This window comes from Zeugodacus cucurbitae, chromosome 4 (assembly GCF_028554725.1).
Source record: "Zeugodacus cucurbitae isolate PBARC_wt_2022May chromosome 4, idZeuCucr1.2, whole genome shotgun sequence".
NCBI lineage: Eukaryota > Metazoa > Arthropoda > Insecta > Diptera > Tephritidae > Zeugodacus > Zeugodacus cucurbitae.
Window position 1 is genome coordinate 41,988,065 of NC_071669.1, and position 14,658 is coordinate 42,002,722.

The 14,658-nt window shown below is 34.1% G+C and overlaps 1 protein-coding gene across 1 annotated transcript; it reads left to right on the plus strand.

Annotated features, from left to right (window-relative positions):
- The first annotated feature begins 5,288 nt into the window (after window positions 1-5,288).
- On the plus strand, window positions 5,289-7,093 carry LOC128921648 (uncharacterized). Its single transcript, XM_054229800.1, has 3 exons — window positions 5,289-5,458; window positions 6,479-6,989; window positions 7,055-7,093. Exons 1-3 carry the CDS (start codon window positions 5,322-5,324, stop codon window positions 7,091-7,093), a joined length of 687 nt encoding a protein of 228 aa, XP_054085775.1. The 5' UTR covers window positions 5,289-5,321.
- Window positions 7,094-14,658: the final 7,565 nt, after the last annotated feature.

Consider the following 14,658-nt stretch of genomic DNA (forward strand, 5'->3'; position numbering starts at 1 on the left):
GTTTTATTTTGTATTTTGGTTACCTTTTTGTTGCGATGTTTCGCATCTGAACTTTTATTTCCCTTTATGAACATATATAAACAATAAAAGAACTGGAAGGATAAAAGTTTGGTCACTTTCTTCAACCTACTAACAAACATATTAAATCTGGATAAAAATATAAAAGTAAAAGTAATGTAAGTTCTAATTCCAAAAACTATTGATGACAACTGGGGAAAAGAGTGTGAGATAATTAGGACTGATGCAAGATCCTAGATACCCGAGATAATATACGAGATATACGACAATTTGACCTTTGACTTGAAATTTTAAAATATTTGCGACAGTGTCTATCGTTGCGTTCCATACTACCTTTCTTACATTTCTACTAGAGAACCTAAAAACGGTATACAAAAAAAAAAGTGATAGACTCATCAACATTGTATTGTTTTCGATCAACACACGCTCTAAAGTTGACGATTGTTACTGAGCCGCTGCACATTTTTTGGGGCTTGGGGAAGATATTATATATCCATATTTACATAAAAACATAATTCTGTAGCTTTTGGTCTGGCAAAAGTGCACTTGATCGTAGAGCATGATGAGTTTTTATTTCTAGCGTATGTATACATACTTGTGTGTATAAATAACTGGAAGCAAAACTACCGCGCCAATTGGAAAAACATTCATTCTCCGCTTGCACTGTAATTATTGTTGGGTGTTTCTAAATGGAAAATTGCTCAATCGAACGTTTTGTTCTAAAACTTGTGTTAATTTTTCTGTAAAATTTAAAATGATTTGTATTCTGGTTGTATATGTATAGATTTAAATAACTGCGCGATCGTCCAAAGTTTCACCCATTTCTATATACATAAATATGTATATGTTTAAGTCTAAAATTTATTACAATATATTTTAATAAAAACTTAGTTATTGTAAAGTTTAATTCTAAATTGTTGCAAGCAAAGCAATAATGTTAAACTTTATTTACTGATTACATATTCCCTCGTGCATATGGCTTTACAGATTCGTCCATAAACACATGATATATTCTAAATATCTCCCAATAAAATTCTTATTTTTTTGAATCGCATGAATTGAAAATTATTTGTTATTTCATATTTAATTTGATATTTAATTTGATATATTTTATTGTATTTTGACACTTTTTTGTACTAGTACGTTATATTTTTTGCATTAAATAAATTATTTAATCAGAAGTGTGTAAAAAATGTCAACAATCATAAAAATATTGCACATGGTCTAATAGATCATGTGGACTGTTGTTTACAACTGCCAAACCTAAACTAGTTCGATATGGAATTATATATTCGTATACCAAGAAGGTTAAGTATGCTCTGCGCAATCCATAAGAAGAGAGATCCCACAAACTGTGCCAATTACCATGGGATAAGCCTCCTTAATATCGCCTATAAGGTTCTATCGAGCGTGCTGTGTAAAAGACTTAAGCCCACCGTCAACAAACTGATTGGGCCTTATCAGTGTGGCTTTAGACCTGGAAAGTCCACCATGGAACAGATATTTACCATGCGCCAAATCTTGGAGAAGACCCGTGAAAAGAGGATCGACACACACCACCTTTTTGTCGATTTCAAAGCTGCTTTCGACAGCACGAAAAGGAGCTTCCTTTTATGCCGCGATGTCTGAATTTGGTATCCCCGCAAAACTAATACGGATGTGTAAGTTGACGTTGAACAACACCAAAAGCTCCGTCATGATTGGGAAGGACCTCTCCGAGCCGTTCGATACCAAACGAGGTTTCAAACAAGGTAACTCACTATCGTGCAACTTCTTTAACTTGATGTTGGAAAAAATAATACGAGCTGCAGAGCTAAATAGAGAAGGAACAATCTTCTACAAGAGTGTACAGCTGCTGGCGTACGCCGATGATATTGATATCATCAGAAACAACAACCGCGCGTGAATGAGGACAAGACGAAATATCTCCTGTCATCAAGCAAACAGTCGGCGCTCGCGTCTTGGCTCCCACGTCACTGTTGACAGTCATAACTTCGAAGTTGTAGATAATTTCGTATACCTGGGAACCAGTATCAACAACACCAACAATGTCAGCCTCGAAATCCAGCGCAGAATCACTCTTGCCAACAGGTGCTACTTTGGACTGAGTAGGCAATTGAACAGTAAAGTCCTCTCTCGACGAACCAAAGTCAAACTCTACAAGTCGATTATCATTCTCGTCCTGCTTTATGGTGCAGAAGCTTGGACGATGTCAACATCAGATGAGACGACACTAGGAGTTTTCGAGAGGAAAATTTTGCGCAAGATTTATGGTCCTCAGAACATTGGCAACGGCGAATACCGCAGACGATGGAACGATGAGCTGTACGAGTTATACGACGACATTGACGTAGTTCAGCGAATAAAAAGGCAGCGTTTACGCTGGCTAGGTCATGTTGTCCGAATGGACGAAAACACTCCAGTTCTGAAAGTGTTCGATGCAGTACCCGCCGGAGGAAGCCGAGGAAGGGAAGGCCTCCACTCCGTTGGAGGGACCAGGTGGAGAGCGACCTGGTTACACTTGGAACTTCCAACTGGCGCCAAACTGCGAAGGAAATAGAGTAGTGGCGCGCTCTCATTGATTCGGATATAACCGGCTAAAGGGTTGAACGCCAATCACATACATACATACATACCAAGAAGATTGGTGTTATAGATGGGCGAAGTCGGACCACTATAACCAATAATGTGCTATCACTAAGACAACAATAAAGTTATAAAAGTAAATTTCTCACAGAGGATAAGGTTTTTGTACATACCTCATAAACTACTAAATCTATATCAACCAAACTCTCAAGAGTCATTTCATTTAGGTACCTCATGAATCGGTGAAATCGTATTATAACCACGTCCACCTGCCATATTAAGCCACTAAGTCTACTGTACTTACATGCATTGTATATGCTGCATAATAAATCTCTATATTCAATGATGTGACTGTCTGCCTCATATTTAAATAAGTATGGTATTAAATCGTCTAGTGACTTAACTTTATTCACCTTTTTTTCACCACTCAAAGAACTTATGGTAATGTGAACATATGTATAAGTAAATATATGTATAAATTGGTATATTTGCTTGGAAGAACGCTGATTGCAATAGTACAATTCCCTGCCTTCATTCGTTCTGAATCAAAGGCTGCAAGAGGACAACCTTCACCTCAACACAAAGCTCAACTAGAACAGCAGCACCATCGACATTAGCAGTGTCAGCAGCAGCGGTTGTGTAGGCGCTACAACAGTCAATACGGCAAAAGCTGGCGGGTAAATAGCGGTAGTTTGAAAGTTACAAAGTTGCATGTTTTCAATGACTAAAGCAAGGTGGTAATGGGAATTCACGCTGAGATGGAGGTGACTTACAAATGGCACGTACAACTGCTATTGCAAGTATGTACATATGTTTATACACTATTCTTGCATATTTGTATTGCGAGTATCGTGTAAGGGGGACATGGGACATGGAACAATGTGTTAAGATTCTATGCTTCCGCTGCTTTAGCTATAGGAACGAACTTTATACATATGTACGCATAAGCAAAGTTATGTATAGCAGTGGACATATAACATATAATTTACGAGCCATGTCGTATGACACATGCATGCGTTTCACTGAGAAAGTGTGAATAGCAAATAAAAGTTAGCGACGCGTATACGAGCACCAGTGCCTTATGCACAATTACAGTTATCAATGAGTTTCCTCATAATGATGGAATTGTACGCGTATGTACGCATTTCTACAAACAATGATTAATAGCAGCAACCAACACCAGATTACATGAAGAGTGCAATAGATGAAGATATTTACTCATTATTTGTAGTCATTGGCAAGGCCCAATACATTTGAAAGGTAGGACATTTGCGTTTACCCCAAACATCATATTTTTATTCTGCGCCCTAATATTGTTTTAATGATATAAGATTCTAAAGGTTTAAAGCTATTTGCAAATGCCTGGTAAACCTCGAAGGCAGCAAACATCGAAAAAATGCTGATATTTCAAATAGGATATAGGTAGGTTATAATTTTTTGACTAACATAAAAGAACTTCCCGTTAGGATTTGCGCCACACACACATTTCATAATTCTATTTTGAGAATAAAAACTTTAACACTTTTGCGTATTTCATAAATATTGTTGTTGCGAAAACTCTGCATTGTGTACATATGGAATGCAAAGTGGCAAAAATTAAAAACTCCCGTTGCGTAAAAAAATTATTCTCATGGCGCTACCAAATTAAGTTAAAACTCTAGGTTGGTTAGTGTGAATAGTAATACGAAATACAATAAAACATAAAAACCGCTCTGCAGCCATTTCGCGTGGAAACTCTCACAAAATACACCTACGCATGAAAACACACAAATCACAACCATATATATATATATATATAATATATATATTGTCGCATATGTTGTCTGACGCTCTTTCTCTCTTCGCGTCAAATTGAATTTTCGTCATAAATACGTTTACATTGATTTTACTATAAAAATTTTGGTTTTGAATGCACTGACAAATCCACCATGCCATTTATTACTTAAAGTTCTGTAGAATTTTATCAATAAATTTTTCGTAAAACCAGTGTTACGAGTTAGTGCCTACGCAAAATTAATTTGGAATCAATAAATGAATCAAATTAAATTTAAAACTGTTAAAAAGTTTTAAAAGTACACTTTACTTTTTGCCGTTTTATTTCACATATATTTTGTGAAATTTCTTTTATGCAAATCTAAAAAGTATAATGACAAGGTTATTTTAAATTTACTTTCTCTCCAGACTTTTTTTAATTTATATATGGAAACTATTTTCATTATTTGAGATGGAAAATGAGTGAAAGTAAAGGCGTTTTCCAATATAAAATGTGGAAAAAATTAATGTCAGTAATAATATTTGTATGCTATTCAATACACAAAACCCAACAATATATTTAATTTGCATAGACTTTTATCTTATATGTTTATATATATGCATACACTCGTGCCTACACTTGTTGCCGAGCCGAGCCGACTGACGCTTATTGCGAGAACCAATGCGAGAAAACTGGTACTATACAAATTAGTACAAATAAGCGCGAACAGGTCATAGTGGGCGCCGAGCTGGTCAGAGCGCAAAGCTGATTGAATGCGAGAAAACAGTTCCAAAGCGTATTTCAGCGCCGAAAACATTGGTTATTCTGCGAAAAGCTAGTTTTGGACATAAAATTCTTTGGAAAAAGTAAAATTAAAATGAAAATCATATGCTGTCATTCATCATTTAATGGCATTCTTGTTTAACTTTTCTTGAGTACAGTCGTGTGTTTTGGTTTATTTAAAATGAATGTAGAACAATTAATAAGTGAAGTTTTTTCTCGGCCGGCTTTGTGGGATCAGAAAAATAAATGTTATCATAACCGTGTTTTAGTGGAAAAGCTATGGATGTCCGTTGCTTCAGAAATGAAAATACCAAGTAAGTTACATTGAAATTTGTTATATTTTATTCATGCATACGAAATTACAAAATTTATCTCTTATTAATCTACCATTTTAACACTTGTTTTATTGAATTCTTTTATGATTTTTTCCAAATTTTCTTTTTGCACTTCTTCTTTTAAATTTTCATCTAATCCCTCTAAATCAATAATTATGTTGTGTAGAAGGCATATACATTTTACAAGGAGTTCAGCGAAAAAAGGATCCGTTTCAATGGGCTTCCGTAATATTCTGAACCTTGCACTTAATAACCCAAAGGCGCATTCAATGCACTTTCTAGCTCTTGAAAGCCGGGCATTAAAATATTCATGGTCTTCCGTTATCTCCTTTCGGCTATACGGCCTTAACAAACATTCTAAAAGGGGATAAGCCTTATCCCCAAGAAATACATATGGCACAATTTCTTCACTGTTTGGCAGACATGTATTTCCTGGTACAGGTAGTTCTCCACTTTTTGAAAGATTAAAAATTTTGGAAGAGCTAAAAGTGCCACCATCACTTTGCTTTCCGTATCCACCAACTTCAACCGCAATAAATTTGCAGTTGGCATCGGCAATACCTTGCAATACAATAGAAAAAAAGTGTTTATAATTATAATACATGGAGCCAGTATTTCCTGGACACTTGATTCGTATGTGCTTCACGTCGATAGCACCAATACAATTTGGGAAGTTCCATAGCTTCCAGTATTGCTCTGCAATTTCTTGAAAACATTGTTCGTTTGGCTGCGGCATATGTATAGTAAACATATTATCCCATAGAACTTGTGTTGTCTCCTTAACAATAGCTCCTACTGTTGATTTGCCTAGCCGAAACGAAAAAGCTAGTGAGGCAAATGATGCTCCAGTTGCCAGAAATCTAAATAAGAAAGTTAAAACAAAAATTGTTATTTAAATTTATATTATATTATTTGTATAAATTTTTGTATATTATTGTTTAAATTCATGTATGCATATAATTTTTATCATATTTTTATTATATGGTTTTATTTGATCTTGCAGAGGAAGACTTAAAAAAAAAAAATGGAAGTATTTACGCGATCAATTTCGATGTGAAGTACGCAAAATTCCAACTCCAAAATCGGGGGATGCCGCATCACAAATTACTTCGAGTTGGCCTTATTTCAATTCTCTACTGTTTTTAAAGGACCAAATGAAATTCAGAAATTTAAGTGGTAATTTAAAAGCGTCAAGTGTAAAAGCTACCCAAGAAGAGGTTGTATATGAAGAAGAAATTGAAGATATTCTCAACACTTCACAAGTCGAAGAAACAAGAGATCTGTGCGACAATGACGAGTTCAGCTGTGAAGTTCCATCGAAAAAAAAAAATACCTCTAACAGCACTGCCCAATTGTTGGAAATTGAAAAAAGAAAATTGGCACTGCTGGAAAATAAAAAAATGGAAAAAAAGACTGTATTGGATGAAGATGAAGCATTTTTCGTAACTCTTTTGCCGCATATTCGGAAGTTGGACCCAGAGAATAAATTCCTGTGTCGAATGGAAATGCAAAATGTACTTTATAAATGCGTGTATGCAAAAGTTAAAAATATGCCCACACTGTCCAATGAAACTTCAAGATACGCGCCTTTGTCTTCACCAACCAGCGTTTCTTCTGAAAGCTACCAGATAAATTCTTTAGACCTTAGCACAACTCCTTGTTTTCAATCGATCTCATTTACCACAGTTGAAGGTACAAATATACCATCAACTTCATCATCATTGGTTCCAGACCAAAATACAATGGAAACTGTAATTTATTCATCTTTAAATTCCTCTTAATTACTTTATATAATTTATTTTTAATTTTTTTTTTTTAATTTTCCTTTTTATTTATAAAAAAATGTATTCATGAATTTAATACGATATAAAATGAGTTTAATACAATAAATACAAATATATAAAACATAAAAAATTTCTTACCTGAGAGTTACTATCAAGCGTTCACATGGACATATTGGTACTTTAATAAAATTACTCCACTTCTTTTTTAATTTATCACCAATCTTTTCGAGAATATAGTCGAAAGTTTCAATACTCATTCGAGTATATTCTTTAAACTTGGCAGGATATTTTCTTAAATCACTATATAAGTGATGAAATTCTCCAAATTCACTTCGTTTATCATTTATTGGATGTTTTCCAAATGATTTTTTGTTGATAAAATACTTTAAAACAGTAGCCGAAGCTAAATACTCATCATCTGACGAATCCATATCTTTTCACTTCAATTTCACAAACACGAATGAACAACAAACCCAAATGCATACAAACATACATAAAACACAAATAATAGATAAAATATCAGCGCTGATTCTCGCATCCACTATGCACACTCAAACTTGTTTCTCGCATGAACAAGTTCTTGCAATAAGCGTCAGTCGGCTCGGCTCGGCAACAAGCGGCCACTCTGCACGCACCCTTACATAGTGTATTTAGGCATTCCGCCAGTGGAGCAGCTGAGCCTATGCACTAGATTTTGCACCGGTGGGTCATATCAAAAGGGTGTTGATAGAAAAAGTATAGGTGTTCTCGCTGAATCATTTGGCAGGAAAATGATTAGCAGGAGATTTTTCATATGGATATTTCGAATAAATGTGATATCAAATGAACTAAAGAAGATGGAAAATAAAGATGTAAAAATTATTTTGACCATGGATGTTAACATTTTAGCAAATCATGAGAATGGGAAGCGCTTTATTAACATTATTAATCACATTCATATATGTGATAGCTAAAAATTTTTTTTGCACACAAAAACATATCTTCACCTCATAGCAATTGTGTTATAATAAAATTAAAATATCTAAACAATTTTGAATAAATGAACTATTAAAATATTACTGTAATGCTTTTAAAAAATTACTGTAAACTTTTGCTAACACCATATTTTAACAGAATAACATAAATGTAAAAAGTTATACTCAAATTCGGAAAGTTAAATCCGACATTAACAGATAATACGAATTCAAATGACATGTTTAATAACAAAATAACATTTTTGATACATATATCTATGTAAAAGCATTATCAGCTTGAGCGTTCTCATATAGATCTTCCCATGATTGTGTAAATGTTGAACATCCCAATATCTTTTCAGAGTCTACAGTGAGAAAAGATAACATTCCTCTAACATTTCATAACAACCTGTTGCAGCAACTACACAGTATTATATAACATTTATTATTTATTATATTTACATTAACATTCTTTCGGACAAAATGAGACTAGAAGCAGAAAATTGTATGAGCCGACAAACCAGAGCCAGAGAATTTTAAATGCATAACCCCTACAAAATGTACTGAGCAGTCATCTTCATTGAACACGCTTTTTAAAAATGCAAAATTGTGCCTAAATACTTTTTAATACATTTTTTGAACAAATATAAATTAAACGTTTTAATAAGCAGTATGAGAAAAACTTAAAATGTTTCTTATGTATGTCTGCGACATATATAATAAAAACATAAGCAATGTCAAAAGTAACTTACACCTGACCATCTAAATATAATAATAAGGGGCAAATAGTTGTAATATATCTGACCTAATTTGTATTTAGTCCCGATAAACATATGGGCAAATGAGCAAAACTAATTCGTATTATTTTTAATTACATCGTATGATAATTATAAAATTTATAACTCAGAGTTCTCGTGAAATATTATACTTCGAAGAAGAATATTTAGCAATCCCATATGAGGAACCAGTGTATCTTCAATAATTAGAAGGAAAATGTGATAAAAAATTTCTGCTTTATCAAGCTGTAAATACGTAGAGTTATTTTTCGTAAACGACATCTTGTGGTTGCTGTGCAACAGCTCAAGATGTACTGTACAAATTATCTTACAATTCGTATTAAATTTACGCTGTTTGTATGCTAAGAAATGATGTCAATATTTTGAAAGGCAAATGTCGTAAAATTACATTCTGTAGATGATTTGCATTAGGACGTTATTCCCTCTCACACAAACCTGGTAGTTCCATAAAATATTTTGTGGATGCTGTACTATTACTCAGGATATCTCTCACGTACGTATCCAAGCGTATCACATACGTATCGGTGATGTTCCACTTTTAAGACTTATTTTAATAACATTTTGTGGACTAACATTCCTATTGAATGCTTTCCAAGTACTAAAACGCAATTATCATAAAAGGAAATCAGTACTCGCTCATTTCATCTCTCAAAATGTGGAAAAACGCTTCCTCTGAATGGTGTGAAGTTCTACTATATGTATTTAGAATAACTTAATTTACGATATCATCTCCGTATCTGTTCTTTTTTTTCACGGCTAACGTTATTCGTGAATGATTGCTTAAAAAGAGTCTATGCAACTTATGAAGAAAAAATTAATATGCGTTTTTGCGCTCCCTCATATTACAACTCTTTCTACCGACATATCCTAAGATAAAGTGCAATATGTTAAATGGTTGATGCAAATTCTCTCTTATTACCGCTTAGTTAGCAAAATACATAGTTGTCTTAAAAAGATACCCTGAGTTTAACTCATAAAACTTAAAACCTATAATCGCACCTAATTACTTATAATAAAGCCGTTTGATCGGATCCTTTATTGGACGAATGTAATGCATTTTAGCATTTTCTTTGGAATAAATAAGATTAATATCCCGCACTTAACTGTCTTTTTAATACCATTTTCATAACTTATGATATTAATACGCGATTTCGAATTGCTAAAATGTAAATGACCTAGTAAGGCATAATGTGAATGCTGCTCTATTATGTTCTGCCCCTTTTACTGTTCTTGAAAAGTATATATATATTACTGGTACTGATTCTGCTATAGTGTACTAAAAATAATTACCAAAGTCATCTTCCACATAGCATTACTGACATATATGGCCAATGCGCTCTTTTGGAAGACTTCGTTCGTGTGAGGAACATATTGAATAGGAGTAACCTCTTGTGCATCTTGGACTCCTGCAGAGGTTAGCTGAAATGCATACTCTAACACATTTTCTCTTATATTTATGCTCCCTGCACAGGCTTTCAGTCAAGTAATAACTGTCTTCATATTACTAAAAGGAAATCACTGTAAAGGTGCATAAAATGATGGACGTGAGTACGCTACCTGAGGCTTATTGATTGTTACAAAACCGGCGAAGCAAAATATACATAGTACCAATATTTGGCCTACCACACTGGAATGCTTGTTTATGTCTGCCGGTGAGAGACCCTGTTGAAGTTCATACTTACCTAAAAATGTACCGAGTTGAGCCGAGTAAAAGATTCGTTAGCACAACAAAGTTTCAGCAGCTTTCGATGTGTCATGATAATAACCGGCATAACTGCAGCTGCAGTTTTCAAACATACATACCATCCAATTGATGACCATTTATAGGTTAGCCACCACACACTCACACATACCAGCACAGTGGTAACTTCTATACAAGCATCGTATGTATTTAAATTATTCGGGGTTTAAGATACTTAAAGTTCCGAAGGTAGTATTAGTACTTATTAGAATGCGTACGGTAACGTATGAGAACGCGAAAGTTAAAGTACTTTTACAATTCACAGTGCCTAATAATGCAATTACTATATCTACATATGTACATATATAGATCGCACAGGGGTTCGAGTTAAAAAAAAATCAACTAAAAGTAGAACCCGCCGAAAAATAATATAAGCAAGTGTATCACAATATCTTTGATTAGTTTATTATTGCATAAATAAGTGTTGCATTTAATATTAATAACGTGTAAATTGGGAACGAAGGAGTCCACAGAACATTCAGTATATATAGTATGTTTATATATGTATAAACATATGTATGTAATTAAGTCGAAAAAGTGACAAAAATTTCATCATCATATAAGGCAATTAAAACATGGTGCTAAATCCTACTCTAGTAATAATCTAAGCTACCTCCTAAAATCCGCGATTTATTACTTCACAATTAAGCACATCGCCAACTAAATCCTTCCAAGTTTTCTTTATTATATTAACGCAATGACATTATATGAATAAAGAACAACAGTACCCAGTACGTCATCCAAAGCCTCGTGAGCTTTCTCTCGATGTTAATGAATATGTATGTAGAATCGTAGTACGAGTATATAGTCAAATTTATTGTTATTAATAAGTATTGTTGTTATTAGTAAGAAATAAATGTGAATTTTAGTCTAAAAGAAACAAGTAAGGAAGGGCTAAGTTCGGGTGTAACCGAACATTATATACTCTCGTAATTTATTCATTTAATTTTATTAATAACGGGTGATTTTTTTGAGGTTAGGATTTTCATGCATTAGTATTTGACAGATCACGTGGGATTTCAGACATGGTGTCAAAGAGAAAGATGCTCAGTATGCTTTGACATTTCATCATGAATAGACTTACTAACGAGCAACGCTTGCAAATCATTGAATTTTATTACCAAAATCAGTGTTCGGTTCGAAATGTGTTTCGATGACAAATTTTGTTCAGCGATGAGGCTCATTTCTGGTTGAATGGCTACGCAAATAAGCAAAATTGCCGCATTTGGGGTGAAGAGCAACCAGAAGCCGTTCAAGAACTGCCCATGCATCCCGAAAAATGCACTGTTTGGTGTGGTTTGTACGCTGGTGGAATCATTGGACCGTATTTTTTCAAAGATGCTGTTGGACGCAACGTTACGGTGAATGGCGATCGCTATCGTTCGATGCTAACAAACTTTTTGTTGCCAAAAATGGAAGAACTGAACTTGGTTGACATGTGGTTTCAACAAGATGGCGCTACATGCCACACAGCTCGCGATTCTATGGCCATTTTGAGGGAAAACTTCGGAGAACAATTCATCTCAAGAAATGGACCCGTAAGTTGGCCACCAAGATCATGCGATTTAACGCCTTTAGACTATTTTTTGTGGGGCTACGTCAAGTCTAAAGTCTACAGAAATAAGCCAGCAACTATTCCAGCTTTGGAAGACAACATTTCCGAAGAAATTCGGGCTATTCCGGCCGAAATGCTCGAAAAAGTTGCCCAAAATTGGACTTTCAGAATGGACCACCTAAGACGCAGCCGCGGTCAACATTTAAATGAAATTATCTTCAAAAAGTAAATGTCATGAACCAATCTAACGTTTCAAATAAAGAACCGATGAGATTTTGCAAATTTTATGCGTTTTTTTTTTTAAAAAAGTTATCAAGCTCTTAAAAAATCACCCGTTACAACAAACAATTGACTAACATATTCAGCATATATATGGTATAAAGTCCATTGAAAGTTGGAAACCTTAATTTTAGTTATATGCGATCTGGGTGAAGTTTTAACCCGAGTTCACCCATTTTTGGCACGGAGACATATTATTCAAAGAAAAATATTTTCTCTGAATTTCTTCAAAATGTCTTCACCTGTGCTTACAGTATATATATTGTAAAGTAAACGATTCAGATGGACTTCAAAGTTCTGGTAATTAGGAAGTAGGCGTGGTTGTGAACCGATTTGACCTATTTTCACAACATATCACTGGAAAGCCAGGAATATATTATGAACCGAATTTCATTGAAAGTGGTCGAGCACTTTTGGAGTTATGGTTTTTGACCCATAAATGGGCGGAGCCACACCTATTTAAAATTTTGTATACCAATTTGAGTGCTGCTTTTTTGTACATTCTTTATAATGAAATAAGGTTTCTAGTGTTTTCCTTACTGAATTAAGTCATTTTTAGTAGTTTTCCCCATTTTAAGGACGTGGCCGTGGTCCGATTCCATCTTCGAAAGCAACATTCCTATGGTGCCAAGAAACACGTGTACCAAGTTTCATCAAGATATCTCAATTTATACTCAAGCTATCGCTTGCATAGATGGACAGACAGACATCCGGATTTCAAATCTACTACTTGTTATTATTATTATTTTCTTTCCTTCATTCCTTTCCTTTTTTGCCTTTTCAAGCGTTTAGGAAATGTAGAATATTATAGATTGCAGTACAATGTGCAGTATAATAGTGATAAGTTCATGCCAGGAAAGCTGAGCTGAAAGCACTGCGGCTCTGTTCGCACATACATAATTTCTAGCTTGTACATATTTATGTATGTATGTATGTGAGTTCATCGGTTTGAATACGACAACAAATACTAGCACAAGTTTTCTAATTTTCTATCACTAGCGATTTAAATGCAAAAGCATAAAGTTAAAGTTATCGATGTGAAAATAAAAATCGAAATTATAAATATATTGATTTGAAAATATATGTAATTACCTCTACTCAATATTAATCTAGCTAGCCCTAATTTTTAATCAGATTTATTCAATATTTACGAACTTTAGAGAGAGAGCTTTAGATAATTTTCAATTATTTAATAATGAGAACTGCTTTATCGCTGATGTACCATTTGTATAAATGTTTACTTCAATAACTTCATTGACAATTGAGGTATATATTAAAATATAATTCTCTAAAGAGTAGACCTTTGCCCTTCGTTAAAATTCTAAGCAATTATTTTGTTTATACATGATTCCGTTATTCAGTTATGGTTAGAAGTATGGTTACAAAATTAGTTGTAGTAGTTCGTATAAGAGATCGAAAGCATTTTCAAAACATTTTAGTCCATATGAGAACTTCCCAAATGTGAACCTCTAAATTAAGGTTTAATCAAACCGCTTCAACGTTACAATGCCTTTTTTACATCTATAATGCGGGCATTTTATGTCAACTATGCGCTCAACCGTTCATGTCCAACCATGTTTCTACTTTTACCTTCGGCTCTAGTTCGCTTTCTGCTCACAACTGCATGTGAGTTATTTGCATGCGGCTGCAGTTACCCTTTACTTATGTGTTTATGTTAAGGAATTTTGGTTCTTGTACATACAAAGATACTACAAATTATGTATTCCCGCGTTGGGAATATCAAAAAAATTATTTTTTGATCGGACAGCGTGTCCGCTTTATTGATCAGAAACGACTCAAACTTAAATTTAACAATTTGATTAATTTATACTTATTCTAAGCCACGGAATTATTAAGTGGCGTGATATATTTCCTAGAATTAGTGTTAGCAATTAGTATATGCAATTTGATTGCATGTTCGGTTGGCATATGCCGGATGTGCTGAGGTTGCATCGGCAGAATTTACAAGTTGTCGCTTGCGCTGTAATTTCGGGGTTGTTGATATAGTTGCACTTTATGCTTGGATCGTGCTAACTTACATAAGTGTGTAGATTTGTTTAATGAGTGCTGTGTA